General features: G+C 36.8%; 1 protein-coding gene across 2 annotated transcripts in view; it reads left to right on the top strand.

Moving 5' to 3' along the window:
- PRKDC (protein kinase, DNA-activated, catalytic subunit) overlaps nucleotides 1–26,259 on the top strand; it is an 82,109-nt gene that overhangs the window by 18,250 nt on the left and 37,600 nt on the right. For both annotated transcript variants that reach the window (XM_041412768.1, XM_041412767.1), the window contains exons 23-51: nucleotides 1,232–1,322; nucleotides 2,588–2,751; nucleotides 3,403–3,555; nucleotides 4,773–4,880; nucleotides 5,657–5,883; nucleotides 6,299–6,393; nucleotides 7,347–7,446; nucleotides 8,370–8,503; nucleotides 9,005–9,259; nucleotides 10,241–10,467; nucleotides 11,110–11,318; nucleotides 11,434–11,566; nucleotides 12,618–12,776; nucleotides 12,933–13,136; nucleotides 14,525–14,710; nucleotides 15,632–15,736; nucleotides 16,744–16,911; nucleotides 17,204–17,331; nucleotides 18,330–18,537; nucleotides 19,637–19,815; nucleotides 20,858–21,026; nucleotides 21,539–21,604; nucleotides 22,051–22,123; nucleotides 22,333–22,481; nucleotides 23,663–23,800; nucleotides 24,001–24,120; nucleotides 25,004–25,147; nucleotides 25,374–25,525; nucleotides 26,093–26,224. In XM_041412768.1, coding sequence (XP_041268702.1) covers nucleotides 1,232–1,322; nucleotides 2,588–2,751; nucleotides 3,403–3,555; nucleotides 4,773–4,880; nucleotides 5,657–5,883; nucleotides 6,299–6,393; nucleotides 7,347–7,446; nucleotides 8,370–8,503; nucleotides 9,005–9,259; nucleotides 10,241–10,467; nucleotides 11,110–11,318; nucleotides 11,434–11,566; nucleotides 12,618–12,776; nucleotides 12,933–13,136; nucleotides 14,525–14,710; nucleotides 15,632–15,736; nucleotides 16,744–16,911; nucleotides 17,204–17,331; nucleotides 18,330–18,537; nucleotides 19,637–19,815; nucleotides 20,858–21,026; nucleotides 21,539–21,604; nucleotides 22,051–22,123; nucleotides 22,333–22,481; nucleotides 23,663–23,800; nucleotides 24,001–24,120; nucleotides 25,004–25,147; nucleotides 25,374–25,525; nucleotides 26,093–26,224 — 4,376 coding nt within the window. The remainder of the gene's footprint in view (nucleotides 1–1,231; nucleotides 1,323–2,587; nucleotides 2,752–3,402; nucleotides 3,556–4,772; nucleotides 4,881–5,656; nucleotides 5,884–6,298; nucleotides 6,394–7,346; nucleotides 7,447–8,369; nucleotides 8,504–9,004; nucleotides 9,260–10,240; nucleotides 10,468–11,109; nucleotides 11,319–11,433; nucleotides 11,567–12,617; nucleotides 12,777–12,932; nucleotides 13,137–14,524; nucleotides 14,711–15,631; nucleotides 15,737–16,743; nucleotides 16,912–17,203; nucleotides 17,332–18,329; nucleotides 18,538–19,636; nucleotides 19,816–20,857; nucleotides 21,027–21,538; nucleotides 21,605–22,050; nucleotides 22,124–22,332; nucleotides 22,482–23,662; nucleotides 23,801–24,000; nucleotides 24,121–25,003; nucleotides 25,148–25,373; nucleotides 25,526–26,092; nucleotides 26,225–26,259) is intronic.

Here is a 26,259-nt window from a genome sequence, read left to right as displayed (position 1 = left end):
AGAGCTACAAAGATGATTAGAGGACTGAGGCATCTCTTATGAGGAAAGGCTAGGGGATCACAGCCTACTTAACCTGGAGAAGTGAAGACTGACAGGAGACCTCATCCATATCTACCAGTATCTGAAGGGAGGGTATCAGGAGGATGGAGCCAGGCTCTTCTCAGTGCCAAGCAGTAAGACAAGAGGCAAAGGGCAGAAACCGATGCTCAGGAAGTTCCATCTAATATGAGGAAGAACTTCTTTACTGAGCACTGGGACAGATTTCTCAGAGACTTTGTGGAGTCTGCCTCACTGGAGCTATTCCAGAACTGTCTGGATGCAATCCTGTGTCTGTGCTCTAGGATGACCCTGCTTGAGAAGGGAGTTTAGACCAGATGAGCCACAGTAGCCCCTTCCAGCCTTGGTCATTCTGTGATTCTGTGAAACAAAATTAGTTAATTTTGTATCCTGTACAGGTTGCTTCTGAAATTCAATTGCCTGAGAGAGGCACTGATGAGTCTGGGGAAAGGAGGCTCAGGGGAGACCTTAATGTTCTTTACAATTATCTGAAAGGAGCTTGCAGTCAGGTGGGGGTTGGTCTCCCAGGTAACAAGAGACAGGACAGGAACAAGTGGCCTCAGGATGTGCCAGTGAAGGTTTAGATTGGATATTTGGAAACATATATTCATGAAAGAGGTTGTCAAGCATTGGAGCAAGCTACACATTAAGTGCTAGAATCACCATCCCAGAAGTGTTCAAAAGCATATGGATGTGGCACTTGAGGACATGGTTTAGTGATGAGTATGGCAATGCTGGGTTAATGGTTAGACTTGATGACTTTAGAGGTCTTTCCTAATCTAAATGATCCTGTGATTCTGTATAGGTACAGGATCTAAACTTTAAGTTCTGGAATTAAAGCAAATGAAAAGAGCAGTTTTTGCTTGAGATTTGTTTCTCTACTGTTATGTCTTTCTGTAGGTATGTGTTATCTGTGGTAATAAAATTTTACTTGAGAAATGGTAATGGAAAGCTCACAAAACGCAATGAAAATCCTTTCCAGTCTTGCCCTTGTTTTTTTACTAAACCAAAGCTCATCTCTTGTTTGATGCAATTCTTCTCCTCATGGTTTCATTTTACCTTCTTCATCTGTGTTTAATGAGGGCCATAAAACCTTCATTTACTCTGTAAACAAAATTGTTGCTATATAGAAGTAACTGCTCTTTCACTAATATTAATCTGTTGAATTATTTAGGATAATAGTCCCTCCTTGGAAGCAGTAAGGACTAGGGTAGCACGCCTTCTTGGATCTTTGGGAGGGCAGATTAACCACAACTTAATTACAGGTGAGTATCCTGTCAAAAGTACTTATATGCCTCTTCTGTCTCTCTTGAAAGTAGACTTCATTAAGGCCTCAACATCGCTTTCATATACCTGGTTTTTGTTGCTTTCATTTAAACAAAATTACTTTTATTCAGTTCTGGAGTTTAGTAGAGCAGAAGTATTCACCAACTTAATATTGAGTAGGGAAAGTGTTTAGGAAACTGCAGTTGAAAGCAAAAAACTATGCATCTGAGTATATGGTTTTATTTATTCCACCCTTCACCCTCTGGCTGCAAAGCCATTTTAAAACTTTGCCCCAGTTTGTAGCCCCTCTGTACTTATTTCTACCTCTACTACAGCTCCCAGTATTTAAGAATTGTAGTCATGAATTGTGTAAATCTTAGCAAGCTTACTTTTTCACTTGTGAGTTTAAAGTACATCATGCTACATCATTAGTGAGTACTAGAGTTCCATTTGGGTGCTCCTCAAAAAAAAAGACAACATTTTCTCCCTTTCTCTGTCCAGGCCATGAACAAGCTTTATAAGTTAAATATTAAATACCATACAGTCTAATAAAAATGGAAAACAGTAGTGTAAGTACCTGACCATGAGATTCAATGGATGAATTCAGCACAAAATTTAGTTAATTTAAAAATTAATGTAGTAGTATGAATTTTTTTCCTTTCTTTGCATGCTTATGTTTGTTTTTATGCCTTTGCAATCAGTTTTCTTTCTGCCAAGTACTTCTCTGTTACTTCCTCAAAAATACTGGTGAAAAGTAGGCTTATTCTCTGGAAATTAAATACAAAGTGTGGTCAGATTTTGTTAGCCAGATTTTCAAATATGGGAATATAGGGAGAGAAGGGAGTAAGTATGCCAGTTTTTCTTGGAGGAGATAGCTATAAATGGCTGTAAATGTCTTCATTTTCTGTGCAATTGCAGGAGTCAGTGTGTTGGATCTTCTTGTCTGACTGACCTTCAAGAATTTTCTGTAACATTAGAAGACAAATGCATTATATTGGATGTCTTACAGGAGTATTTTAAATCAAGTGTGATTCAATGCCTTCTGGATTTATTTGTCTCCAAACTTAACCTGTATTTAAACTGGAGACTGTTGTAACTATCACCTGAAATGTTGGCTATGTTTTTTTCAGTAATTTATAAAGCATTAACATTGCTTGGCAATCTAACTGAACTTGGAAGGTTACAGATTTTTTTGACTGAGCCTAGTAAATACTTGCTTTATGTATATTGTATTAAGCTTGTTTTCATCTTTCAAATGCATCAGCTACCTCTGCAGAAGAGATGATGAAGAAATGTGTGTCCTGGGACACTGAGAAGCGCCTGAGCTTTGCTGTACCATTTGCAGATATGAAGCCTGTCATCTACTTGGACTTATTTTTGCCTCATGTGACTGAACTGGCTCTTTCTGCAAGTGACAGGCAAACAAAAGTACTGATTTTTTTTCTGCATCTTGTTTTATGCTAGCTGATAAAATTGCATCAAATAATGCCTTCCTTGTTACTACAGACCTGTTTTAATTAATTCATAGGTAGCAATGTACTTCTTTGGTGCCCTTTCATAATTACACTATTCTGAGTGTTTCAAAGCTAAAGAGCAGAAGTTGTGTAAGCTCTGTCACACAGCATTGTGCTTGATTTAACATAAAAATGAATATTTTAAACTAGTGGATTTTTTTAAACTAGTGTTATTTGGCCTCCTTCTCATGCCCAACCTGTGAACTTGTGGGCTCAGACCAGCAGAACACTTAAGCAAATATTTGGGTGCTGTGCTGGATTGGGATGTTGATACCCAAAGAGTCCAGACTGGAAGCATCCTTGAAGACACCAGGGGTGACACTTTTCTGATGATGAGCTTTTTCCAGCTGATATGTTACTGCTCATAAGAGAGACTAAATCATTAGGAAAAACTCCAATTAGTGTGTGTGTAAATTGCTTCAATGGTCATGATCCGTTCCTGGAAACAGTGATTTAGCATAGGTGTGATTTCTCAAGTACCCCCTTTCATGTGATTCATTCTCCATAATTTTGTCTTCTCTATGAAAGTAATGGGTGCATAACCAAAGGGATTTTTACATTTCAGGTTGCAGCGTGTGAGCTGCTACATGGCATAGTCACATATATGTTGGGGAAAGCCTCTCAGATGCCAGAAGGACGTCAGGGTCCCCCACCTATGTACCATTTACATAAGCGAGTATTCCCAGTACTGCTTCGTCTTGCTTGTGACATAGACCAGGTAAGCAGATTTATTTATATGAATTTTAGCTTGTTCAAATTCCCACCTTTAAATGTGGCAATTAATTAATTAATACTTTTATTTAGACGTTTCCCTAAAATGTTGGGGTTTTTTTTTCCCCAAATGAGGAGTATTTTGTAGGCTGAAATTTTATTCTAGGGATGGATTGTCCAGGTTTTGGGAAGAGTGGGGTTGAAACCTTTTCAAACACTCATTTCAAATACTTCTATAATGTAGTGTAATTCAGAGTAGCTCAGAGAAGAGAGATTTAGGTTTCATGGTTCACACAGGGAGTTAGTGGCAGTAACCCTCTTTATCCCCATATTTAATTTCTGTTGTCTTTCAGTAAGAAGTTAACTGGAGGTAAAGTTGATTGTTTTGATATTGAATGTGTGCAAAGCCACACTCATAGGAAGAACGTTTAGGAGAGAATTTGTAGCTACCTCTTTGATAGTTACAGATGATATATTTCATTCAAACATTTGGACTTGATAATTCTCCTCCTTTGCACAAAACAGAACAGACATGTAGGTTCATCTCCACAGAAATTACAGGTTTTTGTGTCTTTTGAGACTGCTGCTTGGACCCTGGCATCTGTATCTACTTTGAGATCAAGGGGATTTTATGTTCTGTTAAAACAGACAGGAAGCTGTGTTATCAGTTTAGGTGAAACCTCTTTTGCTGGCATATGGCTGAACGTAAACCATAGGTAAATGATGTCTGGATTGGTCCAAGCCACAGGTACTGCTGATGAAGCATGTGTGTATGCACGAATAAGTGGGTTTAGTGTTTCTTCCCTTCATGCTATAGTATGACAGCAATCAATCAGATTGATTTACAGGTGGAATTGTTGAAATCTGGGAAATTACATTAATGGTAAAAATAGATTTTTAGATCTAAATATGGATTAAGAAATAAACATCCCTGTTTCCCTGATTGTGTATTGGCACATCAGTCTGGCAAGCTATGTTCTTTGTCTCAAAGGATATTACTGAAAGTAAGCTTGGAGGTCATGGAGACGAGCTGAATAGAAAACATCTAACCCATTTTGATTGTCTGGGGTTTTTTGATCCTTGATATGGGAATGTAATGTGAAATTGGGTGTTCATTTTGTAGACCCTTTTTCAAAGTACTGGTTTTTATTCTTACACAGTAATAGCAAAGTAGCATAGATATGTGTTAACCCAAAAAACGTAGTTAATGTTTGCTCTTTTCAGGTATCAAGACAGCTGTATGAGCCTTTAGTCATGCAACTCATTCACTGGTTTACCAACAACAAAAAATTTGAGAGTCAAGATACAGTGGCATTCCTGGAAGCTATCCTGGTAGGTCTCAAGTCTTTGCTTTCTTTTCTCTGTGCCATATAACTTTATTTTTAACTAGAATGATTTTACTGCTGAAGCAACCAGGAACACCTGAACAGATAGAATGGCCCCTTAACTATTTGAAAGAAAGAAAATGGTTGTTTTATTTATTTATTTTCTAGTAACCATTTAATATTTCTTAACTGAAATTTGGATGGTGACTTTCTCTTTCTTTGGCATTCTCTAAATGCAGGTATATCATCTTCAGATAAATGCAACACTCTTTATCATCAGTATGAGCTAGGAACAATTGAAGCACATTGACCATTCATCCACCTGAATGCCTTTGTGTGCTTAATTTTTCTCCAAGTATCTTTGCCTTCACCAGGTGCAAAAGTTTTACATTTAAAACTAGTTTTTGCCCTGAACAGAAGTGATTGGTGGCAAGGTAGGTCAAGAGGATTGGAGTACTTTTTTTAATAAAAGTCAGTGTTGTTACACCACTTCTTACGTGGAGGAAGCACACCCATCAGAAAATGAAGTTACTTAGACTGATGGCTGAGACAGGAATAGAAATCGAGGTCTTTGAGTTGGTAATTCAGCGCTGTGAGGGGTGAAAGTTCTTCCCTTCCCTTTGGACAGTAGCAATTTTGAACTTTGTTAATTTCTGGTAAACTGTGAGTACAGTTTTCTAATTTGCCAATAGTGCAATGTAGATAAGCTGCTATGATACTGCAAAGAGCCAGTGGCGGGGGTTTTTCTCATTCTTGAGATGAAATAACTTTGTGTAATTTCAGAGTGGCATAGTGGATCCAGTTGACAGCACTTTGAGAGATTTCTGTGGTCAGTGCATACGAGAATTCTTGAAATGGTCTATCAAGCAGACAACACCGAGACAGCAGGAGGAAAGCCCAGCAAACACCAAGTCTCTCTTTAAGCGGTTGTACAGTCTTGCTCTTCACCCCAGTGCTTTCAAGAGACTGGGTGCAGCACTTGCTTTTAACAGTATCTACAGAGAATTTAGGTGAGCAAGCAGAGCTTGAAACAGTAACTAACTTGGCCTAAAGGATCAATGAGATAAAAAGAGTTATAGCTCAAACAGTCATCCACAGACACTCATTCTATTAATGTATATGATAGCTGTAACATTCAGTTACTCAGCTTATTTTTAACAGTAATTTTGTTTGGGCTTTCTGTCTGTGTGAAATGTATCAAAATAAATGTTAATCACAAGTTTATAAGAAGTTTTTTATGCCTTTTCAGGATGCTCAGCAAATTTCACTGCTGTTTTTTTTAAAATGGTTTAGATTTACTTTTTTGTGCAAACATCTTTTGCAGTCTGTCTCTACAGTATTTAATTGGGTGGTTTTAATATGGATATTACATTTAGTGCTTCTTCTACTCATGTTTCTCATGAAATTTTTCCTGTTTTTTTAAAGGGAAGAAAATTCTCTGGTGGAGCAGTTCGTATTTGAAGCACTAGTTGTTTTTCTGGAAAGCCTGGCTTTAGCCCATACAGATGAGAAGTCTTTAGGTGAGCTGTAGTTAATTAACTGTGGAATGAAGAAAAAAAGTTACCTTGTGGAATCTTGAGTTAACAAAGAAAACTGTAACTGTAAGAAAAGTACATTTGCTTTCTTCTGCAGCAAAGGACGAATTATTTTTCATTATCAGTAGAGAGGTCTTTTGATATCTAGTTAGGACTGTTTGAATCAACTCCTTGCCATGTATAAAGGTGGAATATTTTGAGCCTAGGAGAAAGAACCTTTTCACATTTATGATGATTTACAGTTTTATAATAACACTAAAAATACTGGTTGTGCTTTAGATATGAGTTGTGGTTTTGCAGTTACATGGTGTGAAAAAATGTAGCTTGATGAGAATCAGTCTATTCTCGTATAACAAACAAATGCTCCAGAACTTGTCATTTTGATATATTCTATGGAATATTTCCAATCTTCTAATACTTTTCTTCATTGTCTTGTCATTATTTACAACAGTATGTAGTTGTGTGAAGAGCCTGTGACCTCTTTAACAGTACTACTGATTCTTTAGTCAATCTATTTTCTCTCTCTTTTTTTTTCCATGCTCTTTCATCAATTAATAGTAATTAGAACATAAAGCTAAAACTTGGTGTAACAAAACTTGATTTCTTTCAGAGGAAGAGTTCAGGATATGGTAGAAGTGTCCCCAGAAGAATTACTCATGGGAAAATTTTACAGTTTCTCTAAGCATGGTCACAGAAAGTAGAATGCACAGTTTTATACCAAAGGCCTCAGGCTTGGCTCAGGCCAAGTTGGCCTGTCTGGTGTTTTGTGATTTTTGTTCTGCATCTTTGATAAATTTACTGTAGAAGCACAGAGTAGTGGAGCTGGTAGACATTATCATCTGTATAAGTCTCTTGCACCATGTCTACATTGCTATCTCAATTCATTTAACCAAGTTACTGGTGTTGTTTTAGAGATGTCAATTCCCTCTCTCCAACAGGTACTGGCCAACAGTGCTGTGATGCTGTTAATCACCTGAAGCGCATAATCAAGCATAAAGCACCTTCTCTGAACAAGGAAGGGAAACGGCGGCTACCACGGTCAGCTATTTGCATTTATTTCCATATTGGATTTTAATAAACATGATCAGTAGTTCCATTAAATGCTTGGGATTCTGAATGAGAATTTTATCCTGTGACAATTGATGGCACAGACCTCCTGATGTTGTCTATTGAACCACTGGTGGAAAAACACTGGACATAATATGAGAGGAGCATGATTCTTTATTCCAGCATGGTGAACTTGATTTAGTTTAGCAAAAAGAGGCAGAAGAGAAGAGCATGTTTCCCTCACAGCAGTGCAAATAATAACATTAGCACTGGTGCTACAAAGCACTTGGGGGAAACTCCTCCAAAGCCTTTCTTACTGTTGTTCAGTGTCACCAGAAGCAGGACATGCTGCAACAGGATGATCAGCAGTTAAAGAAGGGAAGGAAAAATGTAAAAGAATCAAAAATGGATTCAGTATCAGGATGGATGAAGCTCTGAGTCACCTAGCTGACCCTGATTTGATCAGGAGGTTGGACTAGAGACCTCCTTACTTGCCTTTTTACCCAAATTATCTTGTGATTTTAAAGAAACTGGCAAATGGAGTTTAGATTTGAGTCACTGGTATGGCATTTGATAAGTTATGAGACAAGATGATTATGGGGATGGAGAAAAACTGTGCAGGCTTATTTAAACTTTAATCTCCATTTTTCCTCTTTGAGTTTACAAAGAGAAAGGAGGATACCTGCTTCTGCATTTTAAATTGTTTTCCACAAGGTCTGTGCCAAATAGAGTGAGGAGAAGGGAAAGCAGTGGTAGGCATGAAGGTTGAAGAACTCTTTCAGGTAGTGCAGATGGGTGGTGGTTAGATAGATAAAAGGGATTCATAGTGCTCGTGGAACATTTTTTTTAATTGAGAGACTATTGCTTCTTGGTAGATGCCAAGAGGACTGTTAACCCCTAATATTTTTGTACAGGGGATTCCCAGCTACTAAATCCGTGTGTCTTCAGGACATTGTTATGTGGCTCTTAGTGCAGTGTGGACGACCTCAGACAGAGTGCCGGCATAAAGCCATGGAGCTGTTCTATGAATTTGTTCCTTTGTTACCAGGTATTTTAAGTGCACTGTTATCTTTGCTTTCTACATTCTGTGCATGCCTTCCCTCTGTGTTTTCTATGCAAGGTAGTAATTACAAGTATATATCTGTTCCCCCAGTGTTGTTAAATAGAAACAGAGCTTATATTGTTGCTTATATTGCAAATTGGGTACTGTGAGAACCTCAGGGTTTGAGGGATATTTTTGGGCATAGAAGAGGCTTTTATTGCAGACTTACATCCAGGCCCAAAACTGCAGTTGTGTATCCAGCAAAAAAAAAGTGAAATTTGTTGATGGGGAACTATGAATGTCTTAAAAATTGACCTCTTCCTTATGGAAGGAAGAGAAATGTGGGAATTTTGGTAATGTGACCAAGACTAGACCAGAATCAATACCTTCTCTGCTAGAAGACGCAGTTTAAATCACAGAATTGTTAGTTCATTTGCCTCTAGCTCCTTGCTAGTTTGAAATGTGTTTTTCCTAGAAAATTTATATTTCTGTTTCTATTTCTGTCAGGAAACAAGTCTCCATCTTCTTGGCTGGCTGATACTATAAAAAACAGAAATGTTTCTTTCCTCATTAACAAATTTGAAGGAGGTGGCACCAATGCCAAAAGTCCATCTGGGATCCTTTCTCAGCCAACTCTCCGTGGCATGCAGGAACCCTTCAGTTTACAGGCTGTCATGCAGTGGATGGACATGTTCTTAGCAGCCCTGGATTGCTACAATACATTCTTTGAGCTGCAGATGATCAAACCTGATGAAGTACTGGGTGAGTGATTAACTGTTGCATTAGGTTCATTCGTGTGTTACACAAAGCCCACCCAAGGTGAGTTCTTAACTTGAAATTTAAGGTCTTTTCTCAAATGTGGAATAGACAGTTTTGCAAACGCTCCCAAAGTTGTCCAATGACAGTTGTAATGGGATGTGGGGTTTTTTATGAAGTACTATGTATCTTAAAATGTTTTCTTTTAGCCCTAGAAATACATGTTTGCATTTCTGAGTCATCCACTTACCAGCAGCTCCTTTTGCTCTACTTCATCTTCAAAAATTATTCTGTACAGCTAATTTCCCACTGCACAGAAAAGCAATAGGTTATTATAATATTTTTCTTGAAGTCCTTCTAAAGATTTTTACCTGCTGTTTATGCTATCAGAAAACAATGAAAGAAGGCGCCTTTTTGCTTCAAGTCCCATACATGTTACCTTTCCTCATTTCCTGATGCATCAGCTACATCAAGTCTAAAAGCTGCATTTGAATTTTGGTCAGGTAAAATAATAATACCGTGTGTAACCACTGGGTCTCCCAAAAGGTTTTTCTTTCAGTCATTCTTGCAAGCTTAAACAAAATGCTTTTTTTCAGCAATAGTACAGATTCATAATCTTGTACAAGTTTTAGGTGGTCTTTTTGTCAGTGTTAGATCTGTCTTGGTTTAAAACAATATGTTGGAAGCAGCTAGCATAGGGCTAAATCATTCAAAACTAGGGATTTAAAATTTGTATCTATTTAATTACATAAGCCTAAATTGTCATCATTGTTAATAAGTGCTTGTAGTGGTTAGTTTCTGGAGTGATCACTAGGTACAATGCTGTCCTGCTATTCTATTGCCCAGAATGGTAATATTTAGAACAGGCAGAGAGCTTTCAGAAAACACTGGTGTGAAATGTGCCTCTTTTGGTTTGTCATCTCAGGCTGACTGTTTTCTTCCAAGCATGAAGCAATAAGCATTTCAAATTAGTGTAATTCTTTCTAGGTGTAAATGAAAGTTCCTTGTTCTTGAAGGCTGTGCAGTTCTTCCTGGACACTATTGCTTTGCATGATGTCCATGCAGCAGAGCAGTGCTTTGATAGCAGTTCCAAAGGCAGCATGGTCAGCCCTCAGGAAAGGGACAGGTACAACTACAGCAAGTGCACCATTATAGTCCGGATCTTGGAGTTTATCACTGTCATCCTGGAAACGTGCCAGCAGGATTTCTGGAAGGTAGGCTCTGAAATCTGTAGTGGATAAAAGATACACATTTTATATATAGTTAAATATACGTGTTCTGTATATGGAGTACTTGCAATGAATATTTCCTGTATGATTCCTGATGGCATTAAATGTGTGGAGGTGGTAGCTGCTTGAAAGGCAGAAAGAATTGACAATCTGCTTTTCTTGAATCCAGTATAGATATTCAGGTTTCTCTATTGGTCTCTCTATTTGATGCAATATAAGCTTTATTTAACTATATAAAGTATAATACTTATGAGTCTCTTAGGAAATTTACACTCCCAGGTTTAGATCAGAGACTGTGATTGTCTCGTCAGCAAATCTCTGATAGTGTGTACAGAGATGTACATCTGGATTTACAGCTGTATCGTCAAGACTGAAACAGACCTATGTGGTTTAAAAGATCCAAATTGCAGTTTGGTTGGGATAGCATGAATCCTATGTCGATGTTTATAGATACCTAATTTCTGTGCATTAGCATAAATGTTTGAAAGTCAGACATTTCAATAGAGAAAATCAGCAAGATCCATGTTTGGTTTCATTTGAGATAGGATTAATGGTAAGTTATGAAAAATTAAATAGAGAAATCTGAATGAATTTTTAAAGTTTTTGTTTATTTTTGTTTCTTTCTAGCTGCTTGAGAAGGAACTGCTAAATACAAGCTTTATAGAGCTTGTGGTGATGACAGTGTGTGATCCATCACACATAGGCTTTAACACAGCTGATGTGCAAGTCATGAAAAACCTCCCAAATATCTCAGCAAGACTCATGAAAGCTCTGATGAAATCTCCCTACCAGGAATCTTTGAAATTGTGTATAAAAAAAAGAATCACACCCCAGTGGTAAGTAGGGGCTTTCTGGTAAGCATGAGTCCAGAACAAACCCTCACCATGGAAAGTAAATAATGTTGTCTGTGGATGCATTAATAAAACATTATTGCTTCTCTTTCCTCTCTAGCCTTGAGGACCTTTGTTCTATTGATCTGTTTAATTCAGAGGCATGTTTGGATCAAGTTAGGATTGGTGCTGTCCTTTCTGCCTGTAAGCAGCTCCAGAAATCTGGCCTGCTTCATTCTGTTCTTCATGGTCAGGTAATTATTAATACAGAAAATAATAGTAAACATTTGGTAAAGAGCTTTTCCTGTGTAAAACCAGGATAAAAACAGAGAACAGATCAGATGACGTTGTTTAAAATGAGATCAACAATGAAGAGCTAGTGTTATATGGGATCAAAAACAAATGTTTTAGGGTTATTCTACAAATCTGAGTAGCACAATACTGAGGCTTGAATAACCTTTATAATTATGTTAGTCTTTCTGTGGTTAGCTCCAGATTCTGAAAATCTCTGAAAATCTGATTCTCTAACTTCCTTTAAGTGAGCTTTGCAAAACTGTAAACTCAAAAAATCAGTATTAACTATCAAATAAAGGAGGCATTTTTAACAGTTTTTACGCAGAGACCATTCAAAGTGATGAGGGAAATTAGAAAAGGAATATTTCCTGACTGATCAGAAGCAGTATAGTGGGTCTGAGTTGCAGGAAGACAGGATAGAGACCTCTGAAGTGTAAGGATGTAGACTATATTACTCAAATTCCTTCCACTAAGTTTCTAATTGTAGTAAATCTCTACTTTGGGCAATTGAAGGAACAGGTTGTGCAACAGCCACCAAGACTGAGAATTTGTGAATGAGGCTGTAACAGGGCTGAGCAAAACTAACAAGTAACAAAATACTTAATTTCTGTGTTCTGTCCATTCTCTTTATCAACAAAATCTAGACCTGTGGTTGCCATATATTGATAATCAAGGAGCTGCATGGTTTACCATTTGTGTCCCACCCATCCTGACTTAGCTATTCATTTTACTTCTGTAGTCAAGTAAACCTGAAAAGGTGGAGGAGGATCAGAATATCTGGAACATTGTCAAGATACTTTCAGTTTGTTCTGAACTTTGTACATGATAGGGTTGTCTCATTTAAAATCTCATGCCTGAATTAGAAAGACAAGTTAGTGTCTTGTCATGGTATATTTACATTGCTTTATAAGGAAATTATCTGGAGTTCAAGTGTTTTAATTAACTGTACAGATGGATTGGAAGCCTTCTTTCAGCTTTTGTTGATTGTCACTTCTTTGTTGGTTTCCATAGGATGAAGGGTCTGATTTCTCAGTTGGCTCCAAGCTTCTTTCAGTTGTTTACAAAGGCATCGCACCTGGGGGTGAAAGAATCTCTCTTCCATGCTTAGACATCAGCAGGAAGCGATTAGCTGACAGTCTTCTGCAGCTGGCCTTTGCTATTGATGAGCAGGTAAGATGTGGTTCTCCAGTTACAATCATTAAAATAAACAAAAGAAAAAAGTTTGGGATGGGAGCTTGAAAAAAAAATCATGTGCTTTTCTAAGAAATTTCTAAGTGAAATGTGATGTCTTTGAAATAACTCTTGTCTCTGTACATTGATTTTCAGTGTGAGGAGCTAGTAAGTCTGCTGTTGAACACTGTAGTGTTGTCTGTGCCACTGTCAGGAGCATCACAGAACCAGCTGATCAATTTCTCTCATGGACAATATTTCTACAGCCTGTTCTCAGAAACCATCAATCAACAGCTACTGAAAAACCTGGACGTGATCATAGTCCGTCTTATGGAATCAGCTGTCAGCAATCCTCAAATGGTATTGGGCTTAGTCTTCAAAAGGACAAAGTCAAAAGGAATACTCAATAAAAGTTACAATTTTATTATTGTCTTTAGAGGTGGAGTGTGTAGTAGGGAAAGTGTATTGGGTTGAATTTCAGACAGCAGTGCATTAAAAGTTTTTGGTTTGAATTTCAGGGATTTCTTTGTCTTGACCTACTGGTGCTATCATCATGATCTCTGGAACTTAACATTACTCTGTGATCTCAGATCAGACTGAGTGGAAAGTGCTTACCTGTTACCTATCCTGAGATCTATGTATTTCAGGATGTCTTTGCACAGTACTTCAGATCAAAAATGTCCTTTCAAAGGAGGGACCCATTTACTGTGCTTTGCTTTTCATTGCAGAATGGTCCCAGAGCATGTGACTTGGATTTGTTTTGGATAAAACTAAACTGAAACATAAGCTCCAACTATTCATGGGTATTTAGTCCACAGGACTAGGGTAGAGTTAGATCAGAGTATTTGAAAGAGAGACATACAAACACACAACCCTCCTGAGCTGAAATAAATATGATATACTTTGTCATGTACTCAGTCTCAGTGCTGCTTGTTTGGCTCAACAGACTTCTTCCTGTTTGTCTACAGCCCTTATAGAACTCAATGCCATGAAGGAAACTTAGAACTGAGAAGTGCTTCAGTGCTTCTGATAAACAGAAGGGTCAAAAAGATTTAAAAAGATGCTCAGCAAAGTAGAATCATCCTTTAAAAGTAATTGGCTCTTTTATAATCCAAAATGTTATGCTTAGATGTGCTGCATCCAGTAGTAGTTTAAAAGACTTGCAGCATCATTTTTGGTGATACCAAAAATTGTTTCTTTAGACTGTAGAGGAATGTGTATGTTTTAATAGGCTGTTTCTGGTGATGATTATCTAGTGTTTCCTGTGCTGAGCATGCCGCAATACTTTAATTCTTTTAAGTGTATCTTTTAGATGATAGTGATTATTAGTTTTTGAAGAGAAGAGATTTCAAACATACTTAGTTCATACATGCTTTGCAAGGGTTATTTTTCTTTTCAAAATGGATATGAATAAGTTAACATGTTTGCTATTTTTCAGCTTCACACTAAAATTATCAAGTATTGGTCTTTGGTCTGGATTATCATTTATTTCTCCATGTATACACAAAAGGAATCAGAACTAATTGCAGCACTGTGCTCTGATACAGGAGTAAATTGGAGAGAGGTCTTTTTTTTGAGAAGGGTGTGTTTTTAATTTCCTGCAGAGACCTTTCTTCTGCATCCTTTTGAGATTTAGATCTAGCATTGATTTGTGGTGCTCCTTTTTTATGAGTGCCCATACCACTGAAGTGATTCTATCATCCTTTCATTTGGGCTGCAAAAATCTTACCTGTTGCTCTTCCTTCCAGGTGGGGAGCATTTTGAATGGCATGTTAGATCAGAGCTTCAGGGACCGTGCTGTGCGCAAGCAGCAGGGAGCAAAACTGGTGACAGCTGTACTGAGAAACTGGGAGAAACTGGATGGCTGGTGGGCCAAAGGTTCACCTGCCGAGAGCAAAATGGCAGTCCTCACCCTGCTGGCAAAAGTTCTCCAGGTATGTACTGCTTTATAAACTTCAGGTAACATTTCTGGTTCTGTAGAGATTGCATCGTGTTTTCAAGAAAGGCTGTTCAGGTCAAATGTTTTATGTTTGGGGGGAAAAATTAAAAAAGGGAAAAGTTGGGCATTGTTAGAATCTGGGTGTTTTTATTAGCAAAGTACAAAAAAAATTGGGACAGGTGGAAATTACTAGCTATTGCTCTTCTTCCCCCCCTACCACATTTTTTTATTTTTTCAATTGTTCTCATGTTTTAGCTGCCTGTTTTCCTTTTGGAGAGCTGGTACAAGTACAGAGAGTGAACTCTGAGTAGCCTCTGGTAACATTCTTTCTCATGTTGGCATCCAGAAAGTCAAAGAGGATGAGTTCTACCCATATTAAGAAACTACAGAATTATCTTTACTGTAAACACCTAATTTCTGTGACATTGAGATTTTGGTCTGGGATTTTTTTCTCTCTGTTTTGAAAACATAATTTTCTACTTTTGGGGGTTTTATAGAAACTTATAAAAAGTAGTTGTACACAAATATACTCAAAGATCAACTGTTGAGCATAATTTTTATTTTTTATAATTAATTATTTTAAGCTTCTATTGTTTTAAAGGTAGGACACAGAATGTGAATTGTATTGCTGTATTAGCTGGCACTGAAATGACCAGTAGGAAATTTGGCTTTGAGAAGGAGACTAATATTTTTTTTGAATTGAAAAATACCCAACATGATTTTGTTTGTACTGTGTAGGAGCTTTTATAGTTCTTCTTTTAAAACCAAAATCACTTTGTATGTGTTTTCTGTTAATTCAGTGTATTTTTGGAAATAAATAATTCTATAGCTCAAGGGCTTTTTATTATGCCTTAATACAAATCTCTTTAACTTCTTAAAAAAAACCCAAATAATTTTTTTTTTTCTGTCTTTCCAGATAGACTCTTCAGTTTCTTTCAATACCAATCATGAAGCATTTACAGCTGTTTTTAATACCTATACCAGTCTACTTACTGATCAGAATATAGGCTTAAATCTTAAGGTAAATTGCTCACTTCAACAGCTTCCCTACCCTCCCCAGATTACAATGTTAGTTGTTCATGGAATTCTCTTATATTTAGCTTAAATTTTATTATGGACTTCTGGGGTTTTTTTTCTTCTGTTCAGTATCCTAAAATTTGTAAGTCATCCTTTTTGTTCTTCAGACAGAAGGCACAATCACAGATGCCATGCTTTGGTTTAAGGTGCTCTTTTTTTTCTCTTGCTCAGAAGATAGGAATGTAATTGTTAGGAAAAAAAATTAGCTTCAATTGCAAGTTGTCTTGTACTCCCAGGTGTTCATTTGAGAAATGACAGCTAATCAGGCTTTTAGCAAGGAGTGGGTATTTCCTAGAGGTCAAATTATGAACATTGGTTGTGATTTTTACATCCTTGTCTGTCCATTAGTACTGGTACTCATGGACTACTAACGGAGTGGCTGCTGTATGCAGCTTGGTCAGGAGAGGGAGATAAAGCTCTGCAGACTGAAAGTGGGACTTACAAAAGATGCTGGTTGGACTAGAGTAATAAAACATTTGGTACTCATGGAAGTTTTGTGTGGTTGTTTCTCAGCCAGCCTGCCTTTAATTAGGCAGAGTTTTGTACTTCCCTGTGCGTTCAAAATAAATAAAGTTTGGAATTTTGCTTTAGCTACACGGTGATGTATTAAATCAATGACTTGTGTGAGAATGAATGCTTGCTTAAAAAAAACAGTGAGATATTATTTATAGCCATGTCAGCCATGAGGTGTTAATTAGCTTTAACTCTTACTCCACAGTGACATGAGAGTTAAAAACTGTTTTCTGATCCAGAAGCTGGAAAAAAAAAAAGCAGCTACATAATGTATTTTTATTAATACACTGAGCCATTGAATCAGTAAGAACAGCCACTGCTTCTGTTATGCAGTCCTATTCAGCTGGCTTCATAGTTAGGGAATAACTTAGTTTTTAGTGTGAAACTGTATCTCTTTTATGTGGTTTTTTTATGTGGTTTTTTTTTTTTTTCCTTCAGGGCCAAGCAGTGATAATTCTCCCGTTCTTCACTAATTTGACAGGAGAAAAGCTTAATGATCTTAAGAATGCTCTGGATCAACTTGTAGCTTTCAATTTTCCCATGAGGTCTGATGAGTTTCCCAAAGGAACCTTGAAGCACAATAACTATGTAGACTGCACTAAGAAGGTCAGTATTTTTTAATGAATACATAATTAAAAGCCAAAGTGAACTGTGTCTGGAAACAAGTGTTTCACAGGATCTGGAATTAAAGAGAGAGATTCTTGGTTCACATGAAGAGATCATCTTTCAAGTTTCTGGGTTATGTCTTTATCCAGAAATTGAATCTACAGAAGCACATTCAATAAGCACATACTTCTGTGCTTCTGCTTCTGATTAGTACTAAAAAATAATTACATCATTAGATTGAAGTGATTTGATCCACTGTGGCTTTTCATGTTATATGTTGCTGCTTCTTCAGTTTTTAGATGCATTAGAATTGTCTCAGAGTCCAATGCTGTTGCAACTGATGACAGAAATCCTCTGTAGGGACCACAGGCATTTCATGGAGGACTTATTTCAAGCCAGCTTCAAAAGAATTTCCAGAAGGTGGGTTTAGTCCACTGGATTTTGTGTGTGTTTTCATTGAATTTTTGCTGAAGCAAATGTGCTTCTTGTATTTTATTGTCCTTATAATAATGATGATTTACATTATAAAGTTTTATATAATAGTTTTAATTCAGATTTTGCTTTTGTCTTTACATTTTCAAAGTGTTTCTGAAGTGTGAACAAGTGACATCCGTTTCCAGATTACACTTCCAGTGCCTGTGCAAATTTGGAAAGCCTTCTGTAAATAAGCTTGTTCTGAGATAATCCAGTTGAAAATAGCACTTGTTTGTTGTATATTTGCTATCCCTGTATATCCACCTGATCACTTAAGTTGATAGTACTTAAACTGACAATAAATTAATTTGTTCAACCTCTTTGAAAATACAACAATGCACTTATTTAATTGAATAATTCCAGGGTGGTAAATTGTAGACTCAAACATGCTCTCTCCACAGAAGAGGTATTCAGTATCTCTTCCAAAACCAACATTCCAATTTTTGGTAGGCTGTTGAGTAGTGACTATTGTGGAGCATGTAATTTCCTGGACAAAGTCATTTACCTTATGACCATATCGCATTTTTGAAATTTTAGCTTTGATAAAATTATTCAGAATAGCGGATCATCTAGTACTGGAACATTTGATAGCCACAGTTCTGTTTTTTTCCTTTGGTTTGCCTACATCTCTCACATATACTGGATAATTTTTTCTTTTGGGTTGTTTAGTAAAAAGGAACTGAGAAAGTTGATGTTCACTTTAGGATTAAATTATTAAAGATACACAAACAAGTTTGCCATCTCTTGCAGACTAAGAAGCAGAGGTGGGCTTTTTTGAGGGCTGCATAATACTTGGTAGTTTAGCCAAGGTCTTGCATGCCTTGTAGGATAACCCAAGAGGGCATGAAAGCAGTCAGCAAAAAAATCTAAATGTCCTAAGGGTGTGAGACATAAGTGAAGTCTGGTTGAAAGAGTTCCCATCTTGAGATTTCCATCTCGTTTAGGGGCACCACTGACAAGCAAGTGATGTTGTTGGACACTGTTCACAAAATGTTCCGAAGTGAGGAACTTCTTTCAAATACTGCCCGCCAAGCATTTGTGGATCGGTCCCTCCTCACTCTCTTGTGGCACTGCAGCTTGGATGCACTGAGAGTATTCTTTGGCAAGATCATAGTAGAGGCTATGGACACACTTAATTCCAGATTTACAAAGGTATGAATTATGGGGCTTTTTTTATTTAGGGTTAGGGAAGATCTAAGAAAATGTTGGTGTTGGTATGTACATTTTGCTTAACTTTGAATAAAGCGCTGATAAATGTGGTTTGATTTCTAGTTTTCTGTATCCTGGAACAGAAGCATGTGCCAGTTATATAATTTGATTATTAATGATAAACTTTTATTTCTTCCCCAACACATTGTTCTTTTGGAGTTAATGCATGTTTGCATATCTACTGTGTGTAAAAATTGAAGTTGGAGTGTTATTGTATATATCTGAAGGGGTTTGTCAAACGCAAAAACCCATTGTGACATTGCAATATAAAAGCTGTGTAAAATTGTAGCCTGTTACTACATTGGGGGAGATGTTTCCAACTTTCATTATGAAAGCTCTGAAATTAGGTACATCAATTCTAGAGAAAGAAATACACCTGTAATCATTGCAAAGGTTCTTCAGCAGGGGCTTAGGAGCACAGATCTTCCTTTCTCTAGTTACAGCCTTTCTTCCAATTTAAGAGTATAGTTTGCATGCAATGATCTTGTTGCCAGCCAAGGTCTCTGCTCTTGCTATAGTTCTTCAGTCCCATGGTTTTGCTGGTGCAGATGTTCACAGGCAGCAGGATGAGCAAGATGCTGAAATCACCAAAGTTTAGTTGTAGTTATTGAAACAAAATGCTAAAACTAAGATCTGTGTAGCGTCACCCACACCATGTTCCTTTGCTGTAAATGTTGGCACCAAAATGAGGTTGCATAAAGAAACTCATGAATGACACCAAGAATGATGACAGTGTGTGTTTTGCTTATGTGTGTCATGAGGCTGAGCTGCCACTTGGTACTCTGCTTATTTTCCTCCAGTATCCTTATAATAATTTAGGTCAGTTTTAGTTGAGAGAGCTCACCAGACAAGCATGGGTCGACACAGTTTTAATAACTACACTACACAGGAACTCAGAATCTTTTATTATCAGGTCTTTTCTCTGTTTTAGAAGGTAGAATTAAGCTGAAGGTTTTCTAAGAAATGTGAAGTAATGTGGAACTATTTAGGAAGGACAAGAGTCAGGAAGTTTTCTCCTGAGATTCTGCTTCTTTGTTTCTAGTCCCATGAATATAGCTTTGATGCCCAAGTTACTAAGAAAATGGGGTATTATAAGCTGCTAGAGGTGATGTATGCGCGTCTTTCAAAAGAGGAAGTTTACTCCAAGGACTCTAAAATTAACCAGGCGTACCGTGGCTCCATGAGTGTAGAAGGAAATGAACTTACCAAGACACTAATAAAGTAAGACCATAGTTTATTTTATTTACTTTATATTTCTGATTAGGATTTGACCAAATATGCTTTTTTAAGTAGGCCATATGAAGTAAAATATGCTTTTGTTCAAGGGTAAATATAATCTCTTACATAGCTTTTGATTTTAAATGAAATACACAATATTGAGTTTGCCTCAATAGAATTATTTGTAGTGTAAACTACAGTCCTGTGTTACGATAACCTTTGCCTCCTGCTTTTGTACTTTTTTTTTTTTAATTTGTTACGCTTGTACATTTATTTTACCTTTTCAGTATTATTCTTGGCCTTTAATTTGTGTTTTCACAACTTCAGTTTCAGTATACTCACACTTCTATGTGGAATATGGCTGTGTATTGCAAAATTGGTATTTATATGATTGATGAGATGATGGGATTGGTTTTTATTTACATTTCATAATAGAGCAGCATACTCAGTAGGAGTAATTGGCTTGATCATCATTGCAAAGGGGGACAAAAGAGAAATACTGAATATATATGTTAATTAGAATTGTTTAGTTTGTTTAATGTTCAGAGAAAAATATAAGATGCCTAAATTGCTTTTTTGTTTTGTTTTTTGTTTTACAATACTGTGTCCTATGAGGACTTCAAAGAATTTCTTGATTCTATGATTTGCAGATATATAATTGGCTTTGTGCCAAAGACTTTTAAAAATCACATCTAAACTATTTTCTCAGCTAATCCATAAAATACCTTAGCATGTATGTCCATTCATAATTTTTTGGCAAAGGACCATGAGAGAATCATTATTGCATCAAAACAAACTTTCATCTTATCCGAACATAACCTGTCATCACATTTCTGACATTAAGGACTTCTGTCTAAATACTTGGGGAGGTTTTTTTGTCATTTTGGTTCCATTTACCTGCAGGATACTTGAACAAGTCTGAGGTGGTTTAATCAGATTCTGCTTCCTTGAAATTCTGTCGATTCACTATTCTCTGATTAGAACCTTTCTTGTACTGCTTAGTGAAAGATTTCTGATGGTGTTTTCTTGCCTGATTGTGTTTAAGGTCGTGCTATGATGCATTTACAGAGAACATGGCAGGAGAGAGTCAGCTGCTGGAGAAGAGGAGACAGTATCACTGTGCAGCATATAACTGTGCTATTGCTGTCATCAGCTGTGTCTTCACTGAAAGTAAATTTTATCAAGGCTTTCTTTTTTCAGAAAAATCAGAAAAGGTGAGAAGCTTTTGTTGCTATTAGAAGGCTTTTAGAAGCATGACACACAAAGTGATTTTACCTGATGGCAATAAATCAAAGAATGAAACCTGAATGATGTGCAATTATTCTAACAAACTACCCAGTGAGGCAATAGAAGGAGTGGTAGCTGATGAAAGTTTTACCAGCTGTTTGGGAATGGGTGAAAGTAGTGATACTGTTTTCCTTCCACTCCCAATCCATTTTCTAAAATAGGAGGAAAAAGCCCCTATTGTTTAACTTCTCCAGTGCTTGGAATATACTTGAATAAGAGAGACCCTTTTACAGGGCACATGCTGTGCTGTGAATTCTAAGTAGTTAAGTAGCAAAAATTTTTTTAGAGTACTGATGTAGAAGAAAAAGCATGCCACACTTTCTATGTTGTACATTGATCTGTTCAGTTTTTTTAAAGAAAAAATAAAATACTTTCAAAGCAATTGTTATTGTGCACAGCATTATAATTTTGCTATTTCCAAACATGCTTTGGTTTGCAGAACTTGCTGATTTTTGAAAATTTGATAGACCTGAAGCGTCAGTATACATTTCCTGTTGAAATTGAGGTGAGTGAAATTTCTGGCCTTCAGTGTTTCTAACTAAGAAAAGGGTATGACTTTAACGGTGTAGTTACTGAAGACCAGGTCAATTCTAACATATGGAGAAAGAGGATACAAGAAAATGGAGTATTCCTCTAATGATTTAAAATACGTTTTTCTGAGAGAAATCCAGACCTGGCATGTAGAACAAACCTGTAATGCACATAACTTTTAACATACTTCTTAGTGTACTTACTTTGATAGTGAATGGCTGTTGGAATAAAAAATTCAGTTGTTTCTCTGTAGCATTAAAATAATCATTTACAACACAAAATTTCCATTCGTGTCAAATGGTTTTAATAATTTTTCGGTATCTCTGTAATAAAAAGTGTTAATAATCAGTAATTTTTTTTTAAGAAATTAACTATTTTTTTACAAATTAAGTAATTAGAACTTTATTTCTTGCTGTTTAGGTTCCTCTGGAAAGGAAGAAGCGGTACATTGCTATTAGGAAGGAGGCCAGGGATGCAGGGAATATCAGCCAGGGTATGAAAGTCATTTATGGTGATGAAAAAAATACTTTCTTACCTGTCATATTGTTTCTTGATGTGTTCCTCACTGGCTTCTACAGTAGCAGGAGCAAATTAAAGTGTCCAATGTATTTCATTCCCACCTACCCTCAATTTTTAGTGGGTAATAAAGGCTTGTTTCTTGTAATTACTTTCATTAATGGACTGTTCTTATTTCCTGTCTAGATGAACCCAAATATTTATCTTCTTCATCATACATGATGGATAGCAGTTTGAGTGAGGAAATGAGTCAATTTGATTTTTCTACTGGAGTCCAAGGTTTTTCTTATAGCTCCCAAGATGTTACAGCTAGCAGCACTCGTTTCAGGAGAAAGGTAATTTAGTGACTTATTTAGTGCTGTGAGAAAGAAAAGTTTTAAGCTTTTGAGGAATTGCATACGTTTATTGGGATTGAGAAAGAACAAATACAGAAGACTATAAGTTTCTCTATCTGAGAATGGGTTCCTCCAGAAGATGAGGGAGGGGACTTGAGCTGTTTTCTGTCACTTTTCTTTTTTCCTCTCTCCACTGTCTACAGCTGAAGAAAACTAATGCCCTGTTGGGTTTCTAAAGCTGAGCAGTGTTAGTGAAGTCCAGCCTAAGTTGTAAAAAGGTGGTTTGTACTGCGCTCAGGCACATCCTGTGATGGTTACGTTTTGCTGTTAAGCAGCTGGTTTCCTCATTTCCCTCTTTGTTTGGTCTGTGACAGAACTGGCTGTATCAATTGGATGGAATAAATATCAAACAATTATTTTTCTTTTTCTGTTGTTGTGGCACCTTCTACTTAACTGTTGCTCTTGGGAGATATTAAATGCTGTTCTTTCAGCAAAGGCTTGAGGTTGTGTTCCTTCTGCAATCAAAAGATGTCTCACCTGCAGTAATGCTGATAGAATAGATACCTGCTATGAAACAGAAAGCTTGTAAAAAGTTTCATAGATGCTGAGGACACAATCTGTCAAAGTAACTGTTAACATTGGTGAAGATAACTGCTTCCGTGTTTTGGAGCAAGAGGGTGTTTTAGCTGCAGGGAAGTTAAGCAAGATAGGAAGTACACTTCTAGTTTGCCTGGTAATGTTGTGATTTCTAACTAAAAATTTTCTTTTGTGGTTTACTCTGTGTAGCAAAAGAGAGCTGCTGCAGATGCTGGTCAGTGTGAAACAACAAATAAAAATTGAGGTGTTAATATATTATTTGAGCTATGAAATGAGATAATTTTATGGGGTTCAGCTTAGCTCCTCCTGCTTTCAGCATTTGCCTGTCCTGGCAGGTAGTAAAGTGAGAGTAACATAAAGTTGGCATCTCTTGGCACAAAAAGTAAAGAATGTGCAGATCTGGTGCATGCATGTGGGAGGTGTCTGTTTGAGCAACACATTTGATGTATTCCCAGTTGCACACACTGAGTGTGTAGTCAAATCTAAGCACAGATAAGATCAGAATGACTCATGGCATGATTGGGATTTAAAAGAAAACAGTGTTGTTATTAACCATAGTAACACCTTTTTTTTTTTTTTTCCAGGAGCCCACAGAACACAAGGTTTTAAATGATGAGATGGAACTGGAAATGGATGAATTCAACCAACATGAATGTATGGCTTCTATGATCTCTCTGATTAAACATATGCAGAGGAACCAGATCACACCCAAAGTGGAGGAGGCCAGTATTAACTAAAAAGTTGGCATTTTCCTATTAATGCTACCAAGAAAAGAGAGTCATGATTGAATCCCTTCATTCATTTATTTTTTTGGCTATATTATAGAGAAACTTGTGTGGTTTGAGCTTGGAGCTTTTTGGCTTGGTAAGCCTGTTGGGTGTGAGAAGTGATTTGATTTTTGCTCATCTGTTCTAAATTTCAGGGTACAGTTCCAGTAGATCTTCCTCCTTGGATGAAATTTCTTCATGGCAAATTAGGAAACCCATCAGTACCATTAAATATTCGCCTCTTCATAGCAAAACTTATTGTTAATACTGAGGATGTGAGTAATTTTTATTCTTAATATCAAATGTGTAACTCTTGCAGGGTAAAATATTTCATCAGGTGAGACATTTGGGGCATTCAGATTGAATAGTTTGCTGTGATAAAAGGGAGTGCATTTATGGCCCAGAATTCCAGATAATTCCAAGTATTTTGAATGCATTATTAATAATTTTTCTCTCATATTCTGCTTCTGTAAGTAGAGGGTGTCCACAATATGTATCTTCTGGAAAACACAAGTAATGTATTCATTGATACTAGTCAAGAGGTGGGGCTGATTATACTTTCCATCTTCACAGGAGCAAATACAGTGTTTTATTAGTGGACACGGATGAGTCCTTTAGAAACACTTGGAGCTAAATGGTGTTCTTGCTGCAGAAAGATACTAAGATAGCATAATGTGGGTTTGCTTGAGAAGCAACATTTGCTAGCTCTCATTCTTGGGTAAAACATTCTCAACCTGCTTCATACAATGATTTTATAGTATAATGGTTCGGTCTGGAATATTCGAGAAATACTGAATATCAGAATTATTTCAAGAACTTTTATATCTGTTTAATGCTACTTTCTTAGTAAAGCTGTCTGAAATGAAAGGGTAGATGAATGACATACTCTCTCAAATCCCTTACAGACAGATATTCTAAGGCAGAGCCATACTGTCTGTGCTCTAGCGAAATAATTCACTTTCTGTGGTTAAAGGTTTCTAAGCAAAAGTGAGAAACGTACTTATGGACACTTTTTATTTTAAAACATTTGTGGTTGTTCCCTCAGGGTTTGAGCAAAGTCCTAAAGAGGTTGGTTGAGCAGTCTTACCAGTAATGTTCATTTAACAACAGGTTGCTAAATAGTTGGGTAATTTGTACTTTGTCTTTGATTCTCCGTAGGTATTCCGGCCTTATGCGAAGCACTGGCTTGGGCCATTGCTGCAGCTTGTTGTTTCTGGAAATAATGGAGGGGAAGGGATTCATTACATGGTAGTGGAAATAGCAGTTACAATCCTTTCCTGGACAAGTGTAGCCACTCCCAAAGTAAGGAACTGTGAAATTACTTTTTATTGTTATTGGGACTGTTTGGTAGAGAATGGTTGAGTTTGTTTTTATGCTCTTAAATAATTTTATACATCAGTCCGCTTTTACATTTTACGATTCTTTTGCATATTAACTTCAAACATAACTTGTTTACTTAGTAGCTTTCCTAAAACAATATATGTCTTCTTGGAGTCACTATGTTTATTTTTGCTCCTGGTCTTTGTAGGGGAATATTAAGGATGAGATTTTGGCTAACAGATTGCTTGAATTCTTGATGAAGAATGCCTTTCACCCAAAAAGAGCTGTGTTCAGGCACAATCTAGAAATCATAAAGACAGTTATAGAGTGTTGGAAGAGCTGTCTCTCCATACCTTACAGGTAAACATTTGGATAATTGCTTTCCTTTATCAATATTTCAAAAATATAAGTGAAGGGTATCAAAATGGGAAATTAAATTAGGTAAATTCAGTTGCAATAGTAAACTTTTTGTCCCTACAGTGAACAGTAGAGCTTCAGAACCAAACTCTCCAAAGATTGTAAATTAATTTGAAAAACAACAAGGGGAGAGAGAGAGATGGGAAAACATGTAAAGGATTATAGCAGCAGCAACAAAAGCAGGAATAATTTCTGCAAAGACATTTTTTATTTGAAGTTTTGAATGTTATCACTGAATATTGGTTCAGTCTTAAGACTTGTGTTATCTGCCATGGTTGTGAACATGTCAAGCATTTGTGTGGGCTTACAATCTCTTTTCAGCTGTTTTGGTGTGGGTTTCTTTGCAAAGACTTCTTCATTGAAGCAAAATATATACTGCTTTCTGACAATATCCCTTTGATGGGTTTTGTGTGCATACACATCCCTGTATACAAAGAGAGTGAGTGACTTATGGTGTCTCTATTTTGGGGCTTTCATGTATATCATTGTTTTTGTGTTTTTATCCAACAGTTTAATATTTCAAAAGTTTTCTAGTGGAGACCCTGATACAAAGGATAATTCAGTGGGAATTCAGCTGCTGGGAATTGTTCTTGCTAACAATTTGCCGCCCTTTGACCCAAAGTGTGAAATAGATCGTGTCAGGTGAGAGTTGCAGTTTTTTGTGAATGATCTTGAAA

Source organism: Onychostruthus taczanowskii, unplaced genomic scaffold (assembly GCF_017590055.1).
Source record: "Onychostruthus taczanowskii isolate IOZ18803 unplaced genomic scaffold, ASM1759005v1 scaffold4, whole genome shotgun sequence".
In the NCBI taxonomy this organism is placed as follows: domain Eukaryota; kingdom Metazoa; phylum Chordata; class Aves; order Passeriformes; family Passeridae; genus Onychostruthus; species Onychostruthus taczanowskii.
Note: the sequence above shows the minus strand (reverse complement) of the source record. Positions and strands in the feature narration are given on the sequence as shown.